Raw genomic sequence first — 22,402 nt, 5'->3', positions numbered from 1 at the left:
GGGTCTCGAAGTCACGTGGGTTCGGAACTTAAGTCTTGACCCGTGACAAGTGGTATCAGAGCTAACCTTAAACTGTTCGATCCACGTCAAGCGCCTCGAGGGAGGTAGGCAAGGTGGCCAACTTTCGTGACGAGGGCGTCACGAGGTTGAGTGGAGAAAAATATCACGGACCTAAGGAAGAGTCTTGAATCTCACATCGAACATAATATTTTGTAGGACAAAACTGTGAGGCCAGGGAGCTAGAGCGGACAATACCTCATAAGGGTGTGAATCATGGTGGTCAGACTGATCTGAGACGTCGAAAGAGTGAATACCCAAGATCGCCGTGAGATCAGGAAGTCAGAGCGGATAATATCTTATAAGGGTGTGAATCGTGACGGTCAAACTGATCTGAGACGCTGGAAGAGTGAATACCTAAATCTTAGAATCACATGAATTTAAAGCTTAAATCTCGACCCGTGACGACGTTTAGAATTCTCAAAGCTTTAGAGTTGGGGTTGAGTTGGCGTTATCACAGATTTTTCAGAAAAATGTTTATCTGTTTATCGGAGGCAGAGGACATTTTTTTTTTTTTGCAATTTTTACTATTTTGTGTCTGAAAAAAGAAACACGTGGGAATAATGTGGAACGGATCGTAGTTTACTCAACATCGTTCAAAACCCAGATGTAGAAAGAGCGCGTGAAACTCAAGTTCGTGAAAGTCCACGAGGACCGTCTACAGAGGAAGTAGGGTGGGGGGGGGGGGCGGGGGGGCGGGGGGCATCCCCCGATCCTTTTCTCTCTTAACACCCCAACCCAAAGGCCAAAACCTTCAAATTTTCCCTCACTTTCTCTCCCTTTCTCTTCCCATTCTCTCAAATTATTGGGTTTTCCACATTTTCCTCTTTCAAAAATAGAAAAAAAGTAAGCTCATTTAGTGTTTTAATATTAATTTCTCCAATTATTGGTTGCTGCATTTTTTGTTCTCTTGTTGCTTTATATCATTTTTATTTTTAATCCAATCATCAATTTTTTTTTATTTTTTATTTTACTTTCTTAAGTTACTGGGTCTAGGTTTTGGGAAGGTTTACAAGCTGCAATCTTTACTTCTGTGGATAGAATTTTCAGAGTGATCTTTCAACAAGTAAGTTACTTAACATTATCAAAGTTTTTTTTTTTCTATTTTTAATTGAATTCCCACCTATTTGCTTCCTGTGTTTGTGACTTATAAACTAAGGTTTTTGTTTTCCATCATTTTGTTTTGTGAATTTTATTTTAAGGTTGAATATGAACTGTTATTTTTGTACTTGGTAGGCTTTGTGGAATGTTGAGGGATTTTGATTTTACCCTACAAAGGAAAAATCTCTTAAAGTGTGATTATATTTATGCTTTAATAATGGTTTAGCTCCAATTTTGTTCAGTTTCCACCTCCTGGGTTGAGAATTATAGACAGACAGAGAATACCCTTGACTAGATATGTATAAAAGTGGAAGTATACACTAAGGCAATGCTGTTTTTTAAAAGTGAAATTTTAGAGTTCCTTTCCACCACGTTGTGATATTTTGGATGTTATTTGCATAAAATTTGAGCTAAAATATACGAAATTGGATTTGGTTTTGAAGACATTGCCCTCTCCCCAAAGTTTCGTGCTCTCTCCAACGTTGCTACATTGGTTTTGGCGTGTCTGGAGCATAAATTTTTTTCAAGTCTGAACTTTGATGGTTGCTTGCCTCCTACATAAAATGGCCAACTTATTGCATTATGTATGTACTAAAGGGCATATATATGATATTGGATTCAATATGAATAGATTGGCCAAAAGCATCCTTGCTAGGTTGTAAAAGTGGCTAGAAGAAGGGATACCTGAGCTTCTTCTCGTTACCACATAGTTGAAGCAAAGGAGGGAAAAGGAACTATGTATTCTTAATGTATCATAAATTTGTATAAATAGTCTTGATAGCTGCCGTGTTTTCCTGCACCACTTGTCACCTAAATTCTTGACCTATTTGCTTTAATTGTTTTCCCTGAATTCTTGACCTATTTTCTTTTATTGTATCTGTAGGCTTTTCCTTTCTGCTACTGATCATGGACACCCAAAGCCAAGCGGAACTTAATGGACAAAAAAGGATGTTTCCTCCGCCTCCTGGAATGTTTCATGATCGTGAGGAGCTCATTAAACATGTGCGGGATTTTGGGGCTAGCGAAGGATATGTAGTGACTATTAAGAAGTCTAGGAAGGACAGAAGAGTCATCCTTGGATGTGACAGAGGAGGCATTTATCGCAATAGGCGTAAGATTGATGAAAGTAAACGCAAAAGGAAAGCATGCTCAAGACTTATAAATTGTCCTTTTGAAGCTGTAGGTAAAAAGGAAGATGATGCCTGGGTTCTTACCATTAAAAATGGGGAGCATAATCACGAGCCTTTAAAAGATATGTCAGAGCATCCTTATAGTCGTCGTTTCACTGAGGAAGAAGTTAGGCAAATCAAATTAATGACTGAAGCAGGTATAAAACCACGTCAAGTGCTCAAGGCTCTGAAACAAAGTAATCCAGAGTTGCAGTCAACTCCAAGGCATTTGTACAACCTTAAAGCTAAGATTCGTCAAGGAAATCTATCAGGTTAGTCTCCTGTTATTTTTTTTTTATTTCATACTTCTATTTTAAATTGAAATAAGCTGTAGAATCTCTACTTTAACTTGGCCTCTCCTGTTGCTTGACTGGTAGCTGGGTTGAGATTGATTGCTTTGCATTTTATCATCAAATGTCAGATAATACCAGGTAGCTGTTTTACGATTCTAATAGGAAGAAGATAAGCCGTTTTTTATTTTCTTTATAGGATCTACAGTTTGCGGAGTTTGGAACTATATATTTATCGTATGAGTATAACTTGCTAATATTCTGAATGAAGTTCATAGTTACCCTCAAATTCTAGTGGCAGCTTAATTCTATTATTTATCTGATTCTGGGATTTATGGTAATTATAGCGTACAAGACTTAGATATGTAGTCAAAGTGGAGAGAATCAAAGTTGCACAATAGATTGACAAGCTTGTCTATTGAGGTTGAATGGGTTTGAGGCAGCATGTTCTATTATAGTGATTGTTTACATTCTAATGGGACAAGTGAGGATGTTAAACAATAAATCTATTCAGTCCTATTTAGAGACATAATCATGAAAATAAGTTTATTTTTCATTTCTTGACAATCTTCTTTACAGTAGATATGTTTTCTTGTAGAGAAAAGTTTCAAATCATGGAGGCCTAGCAGATCTGTTCCTGTAAACTCTAATGGCTCTTCCACTGGAGAGTTGCTAAAGCAAAACAACCAGCCGGTGAGTTTTGGTGTGAAAGAAGAACAAGTGATGTATGACATTTTCCTTTACTGTTTTGATTTCTTGGACTTTGTGTATTTTTTGTGTGTTTCTGCATTAGGTGACGTGCTCATGTTTGTTCTTTATACTCAATCATTCTGGGATTTCTATAGGTAATGGTTCCTAATTTTATTGGAGGGAAATTTGTGGATTCACTAGGCTCCATGGTCATTGATGCAATAAATCCTGTAAGTGCATGAGCTAAATTCGTCATTTTGCTCTTTCTCATCCTCTTTGATGCATATATCAAAGACCTTTTAACTAGGCAACACAAGAGGTTGTTTCTCAAGTTCCTTCAACTACATATGAAGAGTTCAAAGATGCAGTTAATGCAGCCAAACTAGCTTTTCCCTCATGGAAGAATACACCAGTTACAACTCGCCAGCGCATCATGTTCAAGCTCCAGGAGCTCATCCACAGAAATATTGTAGGGATAATAGAATTTGTTGTTATTATTCATTAATTTATTTATTTTTCATCTTAAATTAATTTTCTTGTGCACAATCTTTGGTTATTCCTTGTTCTCCCCAGGATAAGCTTGCAATGAATATTACAATGGAACAGGGCATGACATTAAAGAGTGCTCATGGTGATGTGTTGCATGGTTTAGGTAGTCTCTGTGGATGCTGTATTGATTTTGTTCCATCATTTTAAGAGATCGGTAACAACCAGCCCCAGGTCATTAGATTTTATTTGTTGCTTTGTTATTTTGCATGTAGAGGTTGTTGAACATGCTTGTGGAGTGGCAACTCTGCAAATGGGGGAGTTTGTCCCAAATGCATCTAATGGAATTGATACATTCTGTATTAGAGAACCACTTGGTGTTTGTGCTGGGATATGTGCCTTCAACTTTCCTGCAATGATCCCTTTGTGGGTACGTTTGCCTGCTGCTTGTTTTCTTTTTTGGGTTTTGGTTCTTCATCCCTTACTTGTTTAGATATTGTATGTTGTAAGCTTCTGAACATTGTCGTGCTTTCTCTTTTTGTTTACTTAATTTTCTCGGTTATCTTATGCATTTAATCATTCACCTACCATGATAGACTATTCAAAGTCGGAGATGAGGCTGATTTGATAGTTTGCCAGTTGCCTCTTGTTTACTGTACATTGTAGCTTGTCTATTTTTTTAAGCTCTTCTTATTCCAATTATGAAACTTGCTTTGTGCCTCTCATAGTTCCTTGTTTTGACATTTGTGTATCTTTTGCAGATGTTTCCTATTGCAGTTACATGTGGCAATACATTTGTTCTTAAGCCATGCGAGAAAAATCCAGGTGATTTGAACCTTTGTTTCTAGTCTGTTCTAATTTTGTTTTAAACAGGGCTGTGGAAATTGAAACTTAATTTTCTGATGCAGTACAGTTTTAGAATATTTCCTAATGAACAGATGAAGTGACCATCCCTTTATATTGGCCAAAACTAGATTTTAGTTAATAAGGTGGTAAAGTTCTGTGATCAAAGTAATATCTTATGGCTCCATGTTTTGTAAAGGTTGAAGGTTTCTTCTAAGTATTCATATATCAAGGGAACATGTAAAATACGCATTTCTTACCCTTGTTATTTTTCTTTCTATCAGATATTTATATTTAAGTGGAATGAAATTATTGACCAGATATACTCAAAATAGAAAAAAGAAGTGTATAAATATACTAATTATTGAACAATCCTTGTGCCTAGATAGTATTTGATAGTAATTCTGGTATCTTATTGAGTTACTCCAATAACTTATTAATGTTTACAACATGTTGCATTAAAATGTGTAATTACCTGTAAACTTGTTGAATTCATTTATTTATGGACATCTATGTTTCTTGTTTTTGTCATGTTATATGTGTTAATGTTGTCAAAACCTTTTCCTTTTCCTCCTCCAGGGGCTTCAATGATCCTTGCAGCACTAGCAAAGGAGGCTGGTTTACCTGATGGTGTCTTAAATATTGTTCATGGCACCAATGTATGCTTTACTGCTTAGGAGCCTTCGTTTTTTTGGTTGTTAAACTTACCATTGTAAACTTTCTAGAGGAATGAATTGAATATTTCATGATTATTACATATATGTTACCTAAGAAAGTCTATCTTCCATGTGTAGTCATTGTGGTTGAATTAGGCTTTGCAATAAGGAGGTCATGTATTGTAAGGCATTTACTTGTCTACTCTTCTGGATGGCAATTATTCATACAGAACCTTCTAGCTCTAATTGGGGAGAATTAGTCCTGAGTTGGATGGGTTTAGACAAAAACTAGTCCAAATATTTCCTTCATATTTATCTTCTAAAATACCTTACTGGTTCCTTATGTTTATTGTGGGGCTCTCTGTCCCTTGCTTTCTTTCTGTCTACTTAGGGTTTTCCCCCATCCTATTTTCAGTCAACAAACAGCTTCTTTATCTTTTGAAGCACAAGCCAATTACAAGATATTGCTCATTCTTGTGCATTAAGTAGCCAATATTTGGATAAAGAATGAAAAGTTAAACACTGGGTTCAAATCAATTAGTCTCTGATCTATATTTGATCCAAATTGCATCATTTACATGAGTTGAGATAGTCTTGCTTCAGTGGAGGGGATGTTGAATTTCTAGGTAGCAGCAGTAGATTTAGGCTAAAGCCTAATGCTGAAATGGTTGGTTTGTGGATGGGGCTCTTTCATTAGTCATGTTGGTGGTAATTATTGCCATTGCTATGAATCCTTAGGCATTTCAGGAATTTGACAAGTTTTAACTTTGGTTTCATCATTTGATCCATTAGCCTCGCCCCTTAGGTGGTGTTATCCTCTTAATCTAATCTGCATTAGCATTGTGTTGCCTATATGATTTTCAGTGCTTCATTATGTCTGGTAGAGACAAATCATGAGAGGAATTTGAGCCTCTTGCTAAATAGGATTTCTCCATGTTTGATTGTAGCTGGTGTAGTAATGTGCTGGAAATAAACTCCTAAACAAGTAATTTGCACTATAACATTCAAGTGTGCAACTTGTTCTTTAAGATTTCATGTCATATATCCCGAGAGGTCCCTGGCAGCCTCTCTAACCTTGACTGGGATTTTTTTGAAAGGGACTGGACTAGAGTGCAAGACCCACTGCCATCTCTACCTGAGAAACTTTGTTAACATAATCTTTTCCATTCTATTTTTTCCCTAAATTCTGATATCCTTTTTTAAAATTTCTTTTACTCAACTGCTGAGAGTTCCTGTCTATGTTTTTAATTTATCTCTAACTAGATGTTTGTCAATATGCAGGATATTGTTAATTATATTTGTGATGATGAGGATATAAAAGCTATATCGTTTGTTGGTTCAAACACGGTAAGTTAATTCTCTGAATCTGGTTCCTGTTTACAGCAATGCATGAAGATATGCTTTTACCTTATGCCTTTGGATTTTACTCTTAGATATTTGCCAAATACATGCATAAAGTTGCACTTGTTAATAGTCATTCTTGGTGACTATTGATTTTCATTTGAAAAATTTACTGGACTTCCATTTGCTAAAATCTGATACACTCTCTGTAGAATGTCATTGAGCCATTCCAAAATGCATATATTGACCTTTCTTTCACGATTACCCATATAAAGAGTTTTTTTGTTCGTACAACTACAGAAAATACTTTGATTAAAGGTTTAGTGTGGTCTATTTGACTAATGAGACACTCACTCTATCCAAAATTTCTTTTGAAAGAGCCATTGATTATGGGAAGAGGGACTATTTACTAATCCCCTCCATTCTTGGTGACATATTTGCTGTGTAAAGTGAAAAATGTTGCGAGTCTTATATTCTGCTTTTGTTTCTTTTTGATAGGAAATCAACATTATAAACCTGATAGATGTACTCAGAAATTACAGTGGACATTGTTAAGCACGTGACTCCTGTGCTTCATGCCAAAATTCATTCCATTTTTAATGGATTCCCTCCCTCCCTTTTATTGAGTGAGAAATTTTTGAAAATCTATGGGGACCTCATTCTCAATTTAAACTTATTTCAATCTCCTGATAAGAATTTGTGAAAGGGGTAAAGTAAACTTGAAACAAGCTTCAACACAGAGCCATATAAACAATATTTTGAGCTGAAACACTTTACTTTAGGGTTTTAACTTACGATTCAACTTCCAATCTCTTATGTCCACCCTGCTCCCCCCCCCCCCCCCGCCCAAAAAAAAAAAAAGATGAAAGAAAAATCCAATTTGTGGCATCAGTTTTTGTTGATTGATTTATTATACTTAACCTTTTCAGTTTTCTTCTATTTGTAGGCTGGCATGCACATATATGCTAGGGCTGCTGCTAGAGGGAAACGTGTTCAGGTAGATGTTGTCTCTCTCTCTCTCTCTCTCTTCCCCCCTCCTCTAGGTTTCTGTTGTTGCTAGATTTGATTGAAAAGATTAAATTTGCATAAAATAAGCAGTTAACTGATTCTTGTGTTGACTTTTTAGTCCAATGTAGGTGGCAATAATCATGCAATTATCATGTCTGATGCAAGCATAGATGCTACTTTGAATGCCCTAGTCGCTGGGGCGTTTGGAGCTGCAGGGCAGAGATGCATGGGTCTAACTACAGCTGTTTTTGTTGGAGGTTCAATACCATGGTATTATGATTTCTTTACCAGGAATTATTTGCTTTCCCCAGCTACCAAATTGATTATAGCTTGACTGATTAGTTTGAATTCTAGTTACATCAAAATTGCTACTTGTTAATTATTTGGATGTCTATAGTGCAACTCAGTTAGGTCGTCAATTTCAACCACTTGACTTTGATCTCAAGTTGTTTTAGGAAGTTATAAAGCCTGTTGATCAACGTTGTGCAGCAAGAAGGGAAAAAATTGCTGTTCCTAAGAATTTCTTAGGTCTGAAAATTTTCTGTTTATGGACATATAGGAGGAAAAAACCTACAATGGATGTGAATCCAATTTGCTCGATATTATCATTTTTGTTGCCTTCAAGAATTCCTCTTTCGAGTTTAGTGAACACTTATCTTTGGCTTATGGTAAAGAAAGGGTTGGTTGATCAATTATAGCAAAAGCTTAAGTTGATAGTAAATGATCCAATTTTTTTATATTTAATTTCTAATACACTCCTTTAGTCCTTTACATGCAAGCTAGATAAATAATGAATGGACTTTGCACATGGGCCAAAGTGTGGAAGAAATCTGCAATATGGCACATATGTGCATGGTTAGGTTTAATGGGCAAGACACTGGGTGAAGAATTGATGGAAAGGGGTGAAGTTCTGAGGGTTTGAATGTGAGACCTGTGCTCTCATACCATATAACAAAGATTGTAGAATAACCAATTATCCCAACATTTTGAGCAAATACAAAAGGGTTGAACGTTTATATTAATGTTCTAAGAGGTTTTATTTTGATTTACAAAATCTAATTCAAGCCTCTATGTTAACAAAACAGGACTAACATATTTGCATGGTCATTATACCTTAAAAGTCTTCCAAAAATTTACCAATAAACTTTAGATTTAAGCAAAGTTATCTTCTTGTGAGGTGAACAATTTTATGCAACACTTTTCCTCCTTAAAAATTATATCTTTTGTCTTTTCCTCCAGCCCATGGTTGAACACTCATGGAATTAATATGTTTGTTGATAAGTAGAAAGGTGTAACAGTATCTTTAATGAAATAAAAACTAATTGATGCAAATAAGAAGAATTATTTTAACTCGAGCATCTTCCTAACACATTCAGGGAACGAGGACTTATGCAGCGTGCCAAAGCACTTAAAGTGACTGTAGGGTCAGATCCTGGTGCAGATGTTGGCCCAGTGATTAGCAAAGAGGTAAAAACCTAGCTTCAAGACTTTTCAAATTTAATCTGCATTCTGCTAAAAATTTCTGGGGAAGTCAAAACATGCGTCCGCTGCTGGATTACTTTTGCATGTTTCTTGTATCATGTGTGCTTTGGATGCACACAATTATTGTCAATTTTATCTAATTTTTTTATTTACTTATTGCTTGTTGAGATCTCACAGGTAAAGGATCGCATAAACAGATTAGTTCAAAGCAGTGTTGATAATGGTGCTAGACTTCTTCTTGATGGGAGAAATATTGTGGTATTTATTTACTCCAGTCCTTTTCTAAGCAATTATACTATTTTTGGAATACTAACATTTGTTGGATACACTTTCTTCATCCTGCTTGATATGCTTGCCTTGAGGGCTAAATCTGCTTTGTTAGATTTTCAAGAAAAACTGCAGCATGCTGTTGGTGTCCAATGACTGACTAATGACTTCTATACACTACCCATTATTAGAGATGTTTTTAAATATAGTTTATAATAACAGCCGCTGGTTGCAGACATATGTTATTCCATCCATTCAAATAGCAATTATTTAACTGATAATAGCAGAAGTTTGCATGTGATGTTAAGACTTTTCAACATTCATTCTGCCGATTAATAGTGTAATTCAAGGTTTATCTTTATTTAAATATTGTTATTGTTTCCAGACTACTTCTTGGTTTAGTGCATTTTGTGCTGTTTTCCTGCCTGATAGTTTCTTGCTTGTCTTTTCCCGCGTATGTTTGTTACAGTTCTTCTAATTGAAATATATTCATTCGGGAGGTCCTGGACTTTGATTTAAATAGTTTCTACAGTTTTTTTTTTTTCTCTGCTTCTATGAACCTGGCTTCTTGAGAACCTAACTTGAAATGTTCTCGACTCTAATTTTGTAGGTTCCTGGATATGAGAATGGGAATTTTATTGGTCCTACCATAATATGTGATGTTGCCTCCAATATGGAATGGTACAAGGTATTCTCTTTTTTTTCCGGTGGTTCCAGTTCTTTCATTTTTTATAATGAATGAACTTGAACAGTTTATGATTGTCAATGGAAGAAGAATTAACTCAAAGACCTTGGCATATTCTTGACCACACTATATCTTGTATTGAGCAGGAAGAAATGTTTGGACCGGTTCTCCTTTGTATGCAGGTATCATGTGCTTTTACTTCTGCGTTAGTATTAAACACATGGAGTTGGTTGGACTTTAGCTAACAGCTTTCATGTCTGCAACAACCAACAGGTCGAGAGCCTAGAAGAGGCCATAACCATTGTAAACAGAAACAAGTACTTAACTCTAGTCTCTTTATCTCATTTGGGGCTTTGAATTTTATATTTCAACATGTTATCACATCTTTCTACTCGGGCATGATCAATGCAGGTTGGCATGGAGTAATCCATGTTTAGGGAAAATTAGCATTTGCCCCTTTGTTTTTTAGCAGTTACTGGTTTTTCTGTGTGTGTGTGTGTGTGTGTGTGTATATATGTATATTATGCTTACTCCTTCAATTCACATGTTCCATCCACCCACACACACACATATATCTTCTTCCCCTGCTAATAGGCATTTCTTTGGGGAGAAAGTGTGGTTTCAAAGAGTATGAAGGTGTAAGTTTTGCATTGGCTTTTTCTAAGGTTCCCTTGTATAAAGTTATATTTTCCTCCCTTTGTCCCTTACTTGCTAGACTGAAATTAATTGTACATCATGCCAATTATTTGCTGACAACTGCTAGATATTTTTGCTTGTTGTCGTAAGAATGGTGTTTTTCTCTTAAACCCTGAGAAGAATTTTACATCTGGGAGTGGGTGTATTAAGATTCAGGGGCAATAACAGTTTTATTTCAACTATGCATTTTTCTCATAGATGTTGAAATTCACATCTAAAGTTTGTAGACTTGTTCATCTCCAACTTTTATTCACATTTGGCTAGTTCCATAGGTCTGTGAATGGAGCCTTTATATTCACAACATCTGGCTATGCTGCAAGGATGTTTCAGAATGAAATTGAGTCTGGGCTGGTAAGTACATTCTTTTGTTTGACATCAGATGATAAGGACCTGTTTTATGCTGGCTTTCTATTTGCCATAAAGTGCTTCTAACCTGAGAGAGCCATTGCCAGTCTCTCTTAAACCTTTCTCTCTCCAACCAAAAAAAAAAAGTGCTTCTAACTTGCAAAAGTGCTCAAATGATTTTTTGGTTACATTGTCTGAAGCTTTTAAAGCGGAAGTAGTAGATGTTTTGATCCAAAAGCACTTATCTGCTTGGAAAAGCTCTCTGTTAAAAATTGGTTTACTTGAAAATCTAAGTCACATGAAATGGGTTGCATGTTTTTAACTGTAGAAATGTGTTGCGTGGAGATCTTTTTGCTGTCCATAGATATTCATGCCTTCTTATTACAATGTAACTTTATGGCTCAAATTATGGTCTTGTTATGATGTAAAACCTGTCTATCTATAAATATTGAGTCTCTTGATTTCTTATTCATACTCTTCAAAGAAACCATGTGGGTCTGCGGAGAGGGGCTAAAACATTTGGCCTGAGCTTACTATGGTATTGTACAAATATTTCGTATAAATTTCTACAAGGAATCCAACTAGTGCACTTTTTCCTAGTGCAAATGCTTCACTTGTCGCGAAGAGGCTTTGATACTTGGAGAAGTGATGTAATTACCTTAGACAATGGCCATTGTGGCTTAACTCTTATTTAAGCCCTTTTGTGATCGATGAAGTAATTGTCATTGTCTAACTTGAAATGTGTACGTCTCAGGTTGGGATCAATGTTCCTGTTCCTATTCCAATGTCTCTTTCCTCTCTTAATGGACCAAAAACATCTTTTGCTGGAGATCTTAATTTTTGTGGTCTGACCTTGTCTTCCCTTTTTCCTTGTTACTGTTAGTTTACAACGTATTCTGGAATGCAATTCTATAATTTTTTTTCTCCTGTTTATAATTGCAGGAAAGTCAGGTGTGGATTTTTACACCCAGATCAAAGTGGTGGCACAGCAGTGGAGGGATTTACCAAGCCTAGGAGCATCCTCAGGTTTGCATCTATCATCTGAGACAGAAATGACAAGCCGGGGGGTCTCTTCAGCATTGCCACCATCAACAGAGAGAGATTCACCGTACCAAAGAGTTTCGCCAGCCATGTCACCAGAATCAGAGGGTAATTCACCTAATCATGCAATATTGCTTTCTATTACTGCAACTTCAGAAAGGGATCTATCAAACCCAGCAATTACATCTCTGCCTCCAACTGCTGATGGTGATTTGCCAAATCATGGAGCATCTCTTGTTATACCTCCGACAGCAGATATGGATTTGGAAAGCCAAGACACGTCCCGAACTATGCCATTAGGAAGAGATCAATCTGAAAGAATTTATACACCTCAAACATCACGATGGAATGAAACTACGACATTAGCATCTCAAAGAACTGAGTCTGTTCCTCCACCCTCTGAGAGGATTTATATACCCATAACGTCTCAGAGGAATAGTAACGCAGCTCCAACAGTTCATAGGTCAGACACGGCAACAGGTTTAACTCACGAGCGAGTATTTGTGCCAATATCTCATAAAAATGACAGTATGGTTATGGTTCCCATTTCACATAGGAGTGAAAGCATGTCTCCAACATCCGAGAGGATTTACATGATGGCAACTTCTCACTTGAGTGACAGCATGGGTCAAACGTTTCAAAGAACTGATGCCCCTATGTTTCCAACTTCTGAAAGGATATATGTACCCGCTACTCCTCACAGAACTGACCACATGGGTTCAACCTCTCGGGCTGATGTTGCATTACGACCAGCCTCCGAGAGGTTGTACATGCCTGCAACATCTCAGAGGAACGATAGCATTGCTCCGGCATCTCACCAGACTGATACAATGCCACAAAATTCCCAGAGCATGTATATGCCTCGAATTGTTCAGAGGAATGCTGGTATGCCAACAACTTCTGAGAGGTTATATATGCCTGCAACATCTCAGAGGATGTTTGCTCAAAATACAATAATTTCAATGGATGATTATCCTAACCAAGGACCACCTATGAATTTGCCTGCCTCACAGAGGATATAGGATACAACTGTTTCTTCCTTTCTCTTTTAGGTACCTTTGTAGACAAATGATATGGTAATAATGCTAGTTCAGGTTTCTTTTTCAGTAAAAAATTTCTGTCAAAATTCATCTTCAAGTTTTTACTAGAAAAGCAGAGGTTGTGACTAAACCCCTTTTCATTCAAAAATTTTACCAAATGAAGTCTTATTATCCCTTTAACTCATCGAATTGGGTTTGATATTTTTAACAAAAAAATAAAAATTTATATGAAATAATTACCAAAAAGAAAAACTACGAGGTCGTAAATTAGTACGTTAACCTAAAATAAAGGAGCAACAACAATTTTCCCCTTTCTCTTGTCATGGTTCAAGTTACAACAGTGACTTTCTGAAAAAAGAAAACTCCAGACTCATAGAATAGAGAGAGAGAATGCTATGCACGCACAGACCTTGGGTACAAGCTAGTACTAGTAGTTATCCTCCACAGTCGAAACAACTAAATCAAAGTTCCAATTTTTCAATCACAAAAACAAAGACTCAATTTCAGAGAAAGTTTCTTCGCAACAGATTAAACGATATTGAAGTTGATGATATTGATGATGATGACGGTGGTTCTGGGTTGTTGAGATTTGCATTGACGGCCCATGTTAAATCCATTACTAGCACTTCTAACCCATTTGTAAAACACTGTCTTAAGCTCAAAAACAGCTCTTCTTATCGCCACTCTAATGGTTCTGCTCTTGTTGTCGGCACCACTTCTATCAGGTAACTTTTCTATTCAAAGTTCTTGCTTTGGGTCTCTTTGAATTTTCAGTTAACTGCCCAAAACCTCAAATGGGTTTCTTTTATTTTATGCTATTTGCTTTATGGTACTTCAGTTGCTTAGGTAGAAGTGGAGAAAGAAGGAAAGAACGAAAAGATAAGAGGAAAAGTCCAATAGAGGGTGCAGTTTTTGCTACTTCACTAGCTTGTAGGTGTTCTTTTAAGGATTAAGAAACTTAGAATTTTTGTCTTTGGCAGTTGGTAGCGTCTCAGCTAACTAGAAATACAGTTGTTCTGTTTCCTAGTGAGATTCTTAGTTTTCTCTGCCAATAGTCTTGTTGCTAAATAGCGTGTTCTCAACCGAGAATGGAATTGGGGCCTGACCTTTAGGTTACAGACCTATGTCAGATAATGAGTTTGTTGCCTAGCCAAACAAAAAGAAAAAAGGTTTCTTGCCTTGTTGATATATCAGTTTTGATTCTGAACCTAGAAACTTTCAAGGAACTGTAACTTTGTGGTTGTCATAGGTTCCTTTATGAAATAATAGTTTCACACATCAATATTTACCGATAAATTACTCTACCTGGTTAGATCCGTTGTTAGTCCAGCCTTTTTCTTTCATTCTTCCTTGTTCTTTTTGGTTTATAATTCTCATTACCTATAGGACCTCTTCTTTTAAGAGCTTAGGATCTGGCATTTGTCTGGTTAACCTTGTTACTCATGGTAGGTGCCTCGTATCAAAGTTGTTCCACTCTTTACCTCTTTATGTTAGTTGTTTGAAACTCAAGTCTTTGCCCATCAGCTGGAGGCTATATTGAGGTGGGCTTAGTATCTTTCTTAGTTTTCAGATGATTATTTGTAGAATTGCTGGAAGTCCTAGAGCCTGTCCATGAAGTTCTTGTGGTAAGAGAGGTTGTAATGATTTTTTCCTTTATTCTTTCATGCACTGTTATGTACACCTTGTAACTCATTTGAATTTTCCTTATTTCCCTCAAGCCATCATGTTTATCAAAATTATCCAACTTGGCAGACATAAAAGGAAATTGGGGATGAAGTTGGACATGTAAAGTTAGTGGTTCATATGTTGCATTTTCAGGGTAGTCACTTATTTCTTTTCCACTTTTTCTGTCTGGCTAAGCAAGAGCTGTTATGATGTAATCTTTTGCAGGGAAATATACAGGTATGAAGAGGCTTCACAAGAGAAAACTGTAATGGATTGTTTGCTACTACTTGACAAAGCTGAGATTCCTGAAGGACTAGATACTGACTCTGTTCGTATTGTGCGTATAAACACTATGGTAATGAAAAAACTTTCTGGGGTGCAATCGGCTGAATCTATTGAGGCGATTGCCTTAATGAGGTTACCTACCAGTTTCTTAAATTTAGATATTGATCAAAATACATTAGATTGTCGAAGGTGGTTCCCATCCACATATCGAATTCTAGTTCTCGATGGCATTCAGGTGATTCTCAAACTTTTGACAAGCAGGATTTTTGTCCCCTTCTGAGGGTCCTGTTGAGTGGAGATAGTTCCTGAATTGTAGTTATTGGGTTTGTCTTCTCTCTCTATTAACTTGAAGTAATTATTTGAATTTCTTTTTAAGCATCTGGAGGAAAATCATGCAATCACGAAAGTTATGCTTTAAGATGTACCCAAGAAAAAGGTGGTTTGTTGGGTTCCCTAATTTGCTTGTCAAAGCTTTCTCTCAATAACCTTATTGTTATGGGATATCTGCTGGAACTCTAACATTCTGTTTCTTATGTAATGTCAACTAATTAAATTTGTAGGCAGAAAATCTTGTGCAAATAAAGTATCAAATACATTGAATGGCTCTTTAAGTGCTTGCTTTTATCTACCTTTTTGTGCCATCTACGGACATAACTTTTAGTTTTCTTTAACACTTGATATACACACTGATTCAATGATATAATCATGCAATGTCATTTAATCACAAAGTGATAACTGCAGGCATTTGATTTGAGGGATCTTCTGGACATGTGAATCTCTAATTTATGAGAAATTAATCCTGCAGGACCCTGGTAACCTTGGCACGTTAGTCAGATCAGCTACGGCCTTTCAATGGGTAAGGAATACATTTTTAAACATGAGAGTTCACATTTCTTTTTATCACCTTCTTGTTATGAACAAATTTTCTATTTCTCTTAATTATTCATACACTGATACACATGCATGGTTAGTTACTTCTACTGCAATTTGCTGGTAAAGTTAAGTAATAATTTCTTGCAGCTGTCGATGAAATATATATTCACGCTAATTTATTAACTGGTTTGAAACTTTTCAACATGCCTGCCATGAAGATACGCACTGTTGGGTGTATGTTCGATGCATTATCTAGAGGGACATGCATGCAAGTAAACGTATGTTATTTGTTGACACACACAAATTCCAATTCTGGTACTTTCACTCAGTTACTGGAACCAACAATCAAAGGGTTGAACTTATGGGTCAACATAATATTTTTGTTTCAATCATAGTCAGATATCCTTCATTATTTCTTTTCTCTTTATCATATCGAAATGTCTACATTCCATTATTGCAGAAGATTCTGATATTCTGATCGATATCCAACAGGATGGTATATTTCTTCTTCCTGGTTGCTGTGATCCATTCAATGAGAAGGCACTCAGAGCAAGCCGGGGATCCTCCTTTCAGCTGCCTATAGTGTCAGGCAGCTGGTACCATCTTCAAACCCTCAAAGATACATTAAACATGAAGATGGTAGCTGGCCATCCAGACAGTGATGGGAAATTGAAAAAGGTGTCTTCCCTATCTAAAGAGTTCGTACACTCCTTATCGCATGTTCCATTATGCTTGGTTTTGGGAAGTGAAGGGCGTGGCCTTTCAGAGAAATCTCAGCAGGAATGTGAGCTTGTGAGCATTCCTATGGCAGGAGAATTTGAGTCTCTCAACGTTTCTGTTGCTGGTGGGATTTTCTTGTACATGTTACAGCCAAAGAACTAGAATTTTAACTTTCTCATTATTTTCATTAATGCTTAATTCAATACTGATCGTTTGATTCTCCCTCTGATGTTGATTTTCTCATGAATAAAAAATTAATGATAAATCTTATTTGCAGTCAGAATTTTGTTCATTGCAGCAAAAAATTTATAATTTTTTCATTACAAAATTACCTTTATAATGCATTACGTTATTATAATAATTAATTGCTCTTTGACAGAAAAATTTTTAATCTTTTAGAAAATGCAGTCTGGTGATCTTGTATTTTACTTAGCTGAGATGTAAGTAGGGGTGAAAATGGTATGAATCGAATTCGATTTAATTTTTTTAAATATTACATAATATTATAAATTTTAAAAATTTTATTTAAATCTCAATTTACCTTTCTTTCATGGTTCATACAATTTGATTTGAATAGAATATAATTTTATTTATTCAGTTCAATTTATTGATTTTTTTATTTTTATATATTATTTAAATATAAAATTGTAATATATTTAAATAGATTTCGATATAAAATTATTTATTTTATTTTATAAAAATTTAAAATATATATAAAAATTAATAAAAATATATTTTTATTTTTATTTTTTTATTCCAATTTAAAATCCAATTCAAATTTAATATATTTATTAAATATTTTAATTTAATTCAAATTAAATAAAAAAATTGATTCGAATCAAATTAAATATTATAATTTTAAATCAAATTTTTTTTATCTTTTTTAACCCCATGTGGTGTGTGATGTTGGCTATAAAGATTATAATATAAATCATAAAATATTTATGTGGCTGTATTGAGCAATTTTTTAAAAATTTAATTTGAAATATGACCGCAATTTAATGGTACTTGCGATGTGTAAAATTGTAGCTACAAATAGAATTTTTCAAAATTATTTGTTCGGAGTAGCGTAATCTTATGAATAAAATCAAAGGATAAAAAAAAGATAAAAATCCTAATTTAAATAAATAGATAGATTTGTTTTAAATAAATTTGATTTCAATTTAAAATTTGAAATTCTAATTAAATCGGATTAAGATTTCGGCGTACTTACCATAAAATAGAGTGTCCGAATCTCTGAATTGAGAATTTTGGAAAAAAATATGAAACAAATTTTAAAGACACATTTAAGCAATTAAAAGTTAAAAAGTTAGCTAAAATATCTAATAAAATAGTAAGTATTGACTATTCAGAAAAAAATTATTTCATCAAAAATTGTAAATTACTGTATTAAGCAGTACTGCTTTTTACCAAGTTACCGGCAGTATATGTCAGTTTTACTGTCTGGAACGAGCAGTGATTTTTCAGGTGTTAGATACAAGCACGAGTGAAAATTCCGTACACAAAAACCAGAAGAAAATCGTTGCTTTTTTTCCTCCCTCACTCAATTCTCCCTGCCACCGTCGTCGCCACTCCAAGAGAAAAGTAAACCTCCAAAAGTCGCCGGAATCCACTGCAATCCACCGGCGATGATAGCCGGAAAGCAACAGTTACAGCAATCTCAGCTGTTTTCTCTAAAGGGGTCCATCCTCACTCTCTCTATTCTGACCCTAATTTCCTTCACTTACTTGTCCTTCAAATCCCTCCGCCCTCCACTCCCTCTCTCTCCTGCCACTCCTCAGCTCACTCTCCTCCCCTTCACCACCACCTCCACTCCTCCCTCTCCCGCTCGTATATTTGCCAGCAAAAAGGAAAACAATGTCGGTGAAGGAGAAGATGACAACGACGAAGACGACGATTTGATTACCGATGTTTACCATTCACCGAAGCTTTTCAAGTTGAATTTCGAAGAAATGGAGAGGAAATTCAAGATTTACATTTACCCGGACGGTGATCCGAAAACTTTTTATCAAACTCCCCGGAAACTCACCGGTAAATACGCCAGCGAAGGTTACTTTTTCCAGAACATTCGCGAGAGTCGGTTCCGAACGGAGAATCCACATCAAGCTCACCTCTTTTTTATCCCAATTTCTTGTCACAAAATGCGCGGCAAGGTAAATCAAGAAAAAAAAATTTTTTATTTATAATTAAATCTAAATAAATTACTCGATTTGGAAACTGATTTTTGTTAGAACGGCTAACGCAGGGCACGTCGTATGAGAATATGACAATAATTGTTCAGGATTATGTAGATAGTTTAATAGCTAAATATCCTTATTGGAATAGAACACTAGGTGCCGATCATTTCTTTGTTACCTGTCATGATGTGGGTGTTCGTGCAACGGAAGGAGTTCCCTTTCTTGTAAAGAATGCCATTCGTGTTGTCTGTTCTCCAAGCTATGATGTTGGTTTCATTCCCCATAAAGATATTGCTCTCCCTCAAGTTTTGCAGCCATTTGCTCTTCCGGCTGGTGGAAATGATATTGAAAATAGGTAACATAAAATCCCTTCTTTTTATAGAAAGGGCTTTATAGTTAATGCATTGTTGTTTCTAAAATAGCTTGTAATCGGTGCTCATAACTCATAAGTACTCGTTATTAAAATGGTAGGGAATATAAATTCGTTGCTTCATGCTAATTAGAAGCAGGTTTTGCAGGACTTCGCTTGGTTTTTGGGCTGGTCATAGGAACTCAAAGATTAGAGTTATACTGGCTCGTGTGTGGGAGAATGATACTGAACTTGACATTTCGAATAATAGAATAAGCAGGGCTACTGGACATTTTGTGTACCAGAAGAGGTTTTACAGAACTAAATTTTGCATATGCCCTGGTGGCTCTCAGGTCAATAGTGCTCGCATAGCTGATTCAATCCATTATGGATGTGTTCCTGGTAAGCATTCTCAACTACTTATGGTCGCTGCAGTGAAGGAGGATTTAGAAATTCGTATTTTGTTAGCTGCTTATTGCTTGCATAACGTTGCATGTGGATTGCCAAGTTATAGGACTAGGATGGCAACAAAAGTGGGGAGGAACTGAGAACTACAAATACAAATAGGAGCGAGGAATTTGAAACAAAATACATAAATGGAATAAGTTTATATCTTTGGTTCTTTACTATGCTGTATAGGAAGTGATTAGACTTCCTTTTGGTGATATAGAGGACCTCTACTGAAATACCAGTGAAAAATTAGATATTGTGATTAAGCCTGTACGAAAAATTAGAATATACTTGTAGAGATAGAATGATAGGATTGCTCCTAAATCATTTTTCAAAAGCTTCTATTCACATAAAAACTTGGGATTATCTCTGTTACTATGACAGATGTTGCAGGACTTATTTAGCTTCCCAGCACAATCTAGGAGTGTTGATTCTCAAGTTTGTCATAAAATTTCTTTCCCTCACTGAATTATCCAGTTTTACAGCCAGCATAAATATCTCCTCGATTTTGATGTCCTCTAGTTCTGGACATAAGACTTGATTCACTACTCTACCTTGATTGTGTCATATCTATCAGAAACACAAGGAGCATCAACCTTTATCAATAATTTATCCCGGGAAGAAGATTCGTGAGACTTAAGAACTAGTTTGGAGTAGGGGCTTTAACTTTCTTTTTGAGGCATTGAAGAAACAGTAAGATTGCCTCATTTTGAGGTCCAAGTTTCTGCTAGGGCTTTATTTTTTTTTCCCGCCTTGTTATTTATTAACTTGTTTCTCATGTAAACACTCCCTCCCCCTTTCCCAAACAAGAGAGAGAGAGAGAGAATATGATTAAAAATGTTTCCCTTAACCTATTTGGCTTGTTTTCTTGCAGTAATATTGTCCAACTATTATGACCTGCCATTCAATGACATTCTTGATTGGCGAAAATTTGCTGTTGTCCTTCGAGAGAATGATGTGTATGATCTTAAGAAGATTCTAAAGAACATATCTCATGACGAATTTGTTTCACTACATAAGAACTTAGTTAAGGTAATAGCCTTCCTTTGCAATAGCGATTCATCATTTTTCACTAAAATTGAAGTTCAATTTATAATTATCTGCAGTTAATGATGAGTATTTCTTCTGCCATTCTCTTACCAGATTCAGAAGCACTTCCAATGGAACTCACCACCTATAAAGTTTGATGCATTCTACATGGTTATTTATGAACTTTGGTTGCGTCACCATGTAATCAAATACTAATTTGTTGATTTATTAATGGATGTAGTTCCTCTTCACCTTTGCACACGCAAAACGCTAAAATCTTGTAGTTTATGTACATGCTGGTAAATTTTTTTGCAAATTATTTCAACTATTAGTTTGTTCTTTACATACGGCTTAACCTTGTATTCAGAAAAAAAGGTAAAAGAGTTGGCTTGTAAACTGGCTAGCTTGAACTGACAAAATCCACATTACAAACAATTTGATTCAAGGTCACGCATTGCAAAGCTCAAGTTTGATCGTCAAGACTTCTTTGGTTATGGATGGCAGGATGAACTTCTGCTGATTGTTAGCTCAGATACTGTAATGTTGAGGTATGTCTTGAGTTGGATGACTTTTTGAATAACCATTTTATCATTGTCAGGATACATCATCTTACAAAAGAGTGGAAGAGGATAAGGAATTTGAAAGACAAAGCAGAAGTCACATCTTGTCGAAGCAGCTATTGGTTCCACTTCAGCCGGTTAAGTTGGGTTGGTCCTTGTGTTAGGATTCCGGGCCATGCCTGGCTAGCCCATGGACCAGATTCATTTGGTACGGGTATGACAAAAAATAAGGAAAGGAGAATGATAAAATAGTGGTGCTTTTCAAGTTCAGTTGGTATCTCAGTAAATCTTTTTAGAGATATATAGTCTTTTTTTTTTCTTTTTTCTTTTTTGCCAAAATTAGAGATATATAGTCTATTTTGCTAAAAATAAACCTGAAAGAAAAGTATTACTAGTATTATTATTTTATAAAAGTGGATTTTACGTGAATTATTCTTAAAACATGATATTTAATAAATATAAAATTCATTAGATGCCATTTTGATTAGGATTAATTAATTATATAGTGAATAACCCTTAATTAGGACTAATTATTGAAACAAATTTTGTAAAATATAAAAATTCAAAATTGAGGAGTATTAGGAAAGAAGCTTCACTTTATAAGTATGAAATATATAATCCAAAAAGAGCATATAAGTCCCAAGTAGAAGTTGATGTGATTAAAGTGTGCTTTATTTGTCTCATTTAGATGGCAAGAAAAGCATCTGAAAAATGGCCAAGTTAGAGGATAAGACAGCGCCGTACCAAAACCTTCCTTTATCCTTCATTTAACTTTTTCCTTATGTCTTGTTTGTGACTTTCAAACCATGTTTTAGAATACACTCCCTCTATTTCCATAATTGATCTTTGTAGCTTATTAGATCTAATCTAATCCCACATTTCAGAATTCAATTTTTTTTATTATTATTATTATTATTATTATTATTAAACCTCTAATTTTTCTTTTAAAAAAAGACATAACTATTTTTGTATTTTTTGGTAAGACGCATCAATCCTTTTATTTTGAATTTTGATCTCAAAAAGGAATATTAATAATTTTTTTGGTGCATAACAAGAAAACCAACTCTTTTTTTATAAAAAAAAGTTATAATATAAAA

At 35.4% G+C, this 22,402-nt stretch overlaps 3 protein-coding genes across 11 annotated transcripts; all 3 read left to right on the top strand.

Moving 5' to 3' along the window:
• Window positions 1-747: 747 nt before the first annotated feature.
• Window positions 748-13,345, top strand: LOC111291869 (methylmalonate-semialdehyde dehydrogenase [acylating], mitochondrial-like). Of its 6 annotated transcripts, none has more exons than XM_022883972.2 (21): window positions 748-903; window positions 1,041-1,123; window positions 2,042-2,599; window positions 3,216-3,310; window positions 3,463-3,537; window positions 3,615-3,776; window positions 3,881-3,959; window positions 4,069-4,223; window positions 4,555-4,618; window positions 5,216-5,295; window positions 6,574-6,639; window positions 7,580-7,630; window positions 7,760-7,911; window positions 9,018-9,108; window positions 9,301-9,381; window positions 10,001-10,078; window positions 10,222-10,257; window positions 10,349-10,392; window positions 11,044-11,122; window positions 11,871-11,961; window positions 12,059-13,345. In XM_022883972.2, exons 3-21 carry the CDS (start codon window positions 2,065-2,067, stop codon window positions 13,177-13,179), a joined length of 3,135 nt encoding a protein of 1,044 aa, XP_022739707.1. In that variant the 5' UTR covers window positions 748-903; window positions 1,041-1,123; window positions 2,042-2,064; the 3' UTR covers window positions 13,180-13,345. The 6 variants fall into 6 exon arrangements, with proteins under 6 accessions (XP_022739707.1, XP_089622583.1, XP_022739706.1 ...); XM_089766457.1 differs by having other exon boundaries at window positions 759-903; window positions 1,054-1,123; XM_022883971.2 differs by having other exon boundaries at window positions 759-903; window positions 1,054-1,123; window positions 9,292-9,381.
• Window positions 13,346-13,436: 91 nt separating this feature from the next.
• LOC111291871 (tRNA/rRNA methyltransferase (SpoU) family protein) lies at window positions 13,437-17,016 on the top strand. The gene is made up of 4 exons (XM_022883976.2): window positions 13,437-13,922; window positions 15,088-15,382; window positions 15,953-16,003; window positions 16,513-17,016. The coding sequence occupies exons 1-4, from the start codon at window positions 13,588-13,590 to the stop codon at window positions 16,900-16,902; spliced, it is 1,071 nt and encodes a 356-aa protein (XP_022739711.1). The 5' UTR covers window positions 13,437-13,587; the 3' UTR covers window positions 16,903-17,016.
• Window positions 17,017-18,224: 1,208 nt separating this feature from the next.
• Window positions 18,225-21,723, top strand: LOC111292237 (putative glycosyltransferase At5g03795). 4 transcript variants are annotated; one of them, XM_089766454.1, is made up of 6 exons: window positions 18,225-18,893; window positions 18,986-19,272; window positions 19,427-19,668; window positions 20,591-20,748; window positions 20,860-20,946; window positions 21,344-21,723. In XM_089766454.1, exons 1-6 carry the CDS (start codon window positions 18,369-18,371, stop codon window positions 21,467-21,469), a joined length of 1,425 nt encoding a protein of 474 aa, XP_089622580.1. In that variant the 5' UTR covers window positions 18,225-18,368; the 3' UTR covers window positions 21,470-21,723. The 4 variants fall into 4 exon arrangements, with proteins under 4 accessions (XP_089622580.1, XP_089622582.1, XP_089622581.1 ...); XM_089766456.1 differs by lacking the exon at window positions 21,344-21,723 and adding an exon at window positions 21,192-21,328 and having other exon boundaries at window positions 18,228-18,893; XM_089766455.1 differs by having other exon boundaries at window positions 18,231-18,893; window positions 19,436-19,668; window positions 21,344-21,719.
• Window positions 21,724-22,402: the final 679 nt, after the last annotated feature.

Source organism: Durio zibethinus, chromosome 10 (genome assembly GCF_047325235.1).
Source record: "Durio zibethinus cultivar Kanyao isolate XHJ-2024 chromosome 10, ASM4732523v1, whole genome shotgun sequence".
NCBI classification, from domain to species: Eukaryota; Viridiplantae; Streptophyta; class Magnoliopsida; order Malvales; family Malvaceae; genus Durio; species Durio zibethinus.
This window is presented reverse-complemented; position numbering and strand designations above follow the sequence as displayed.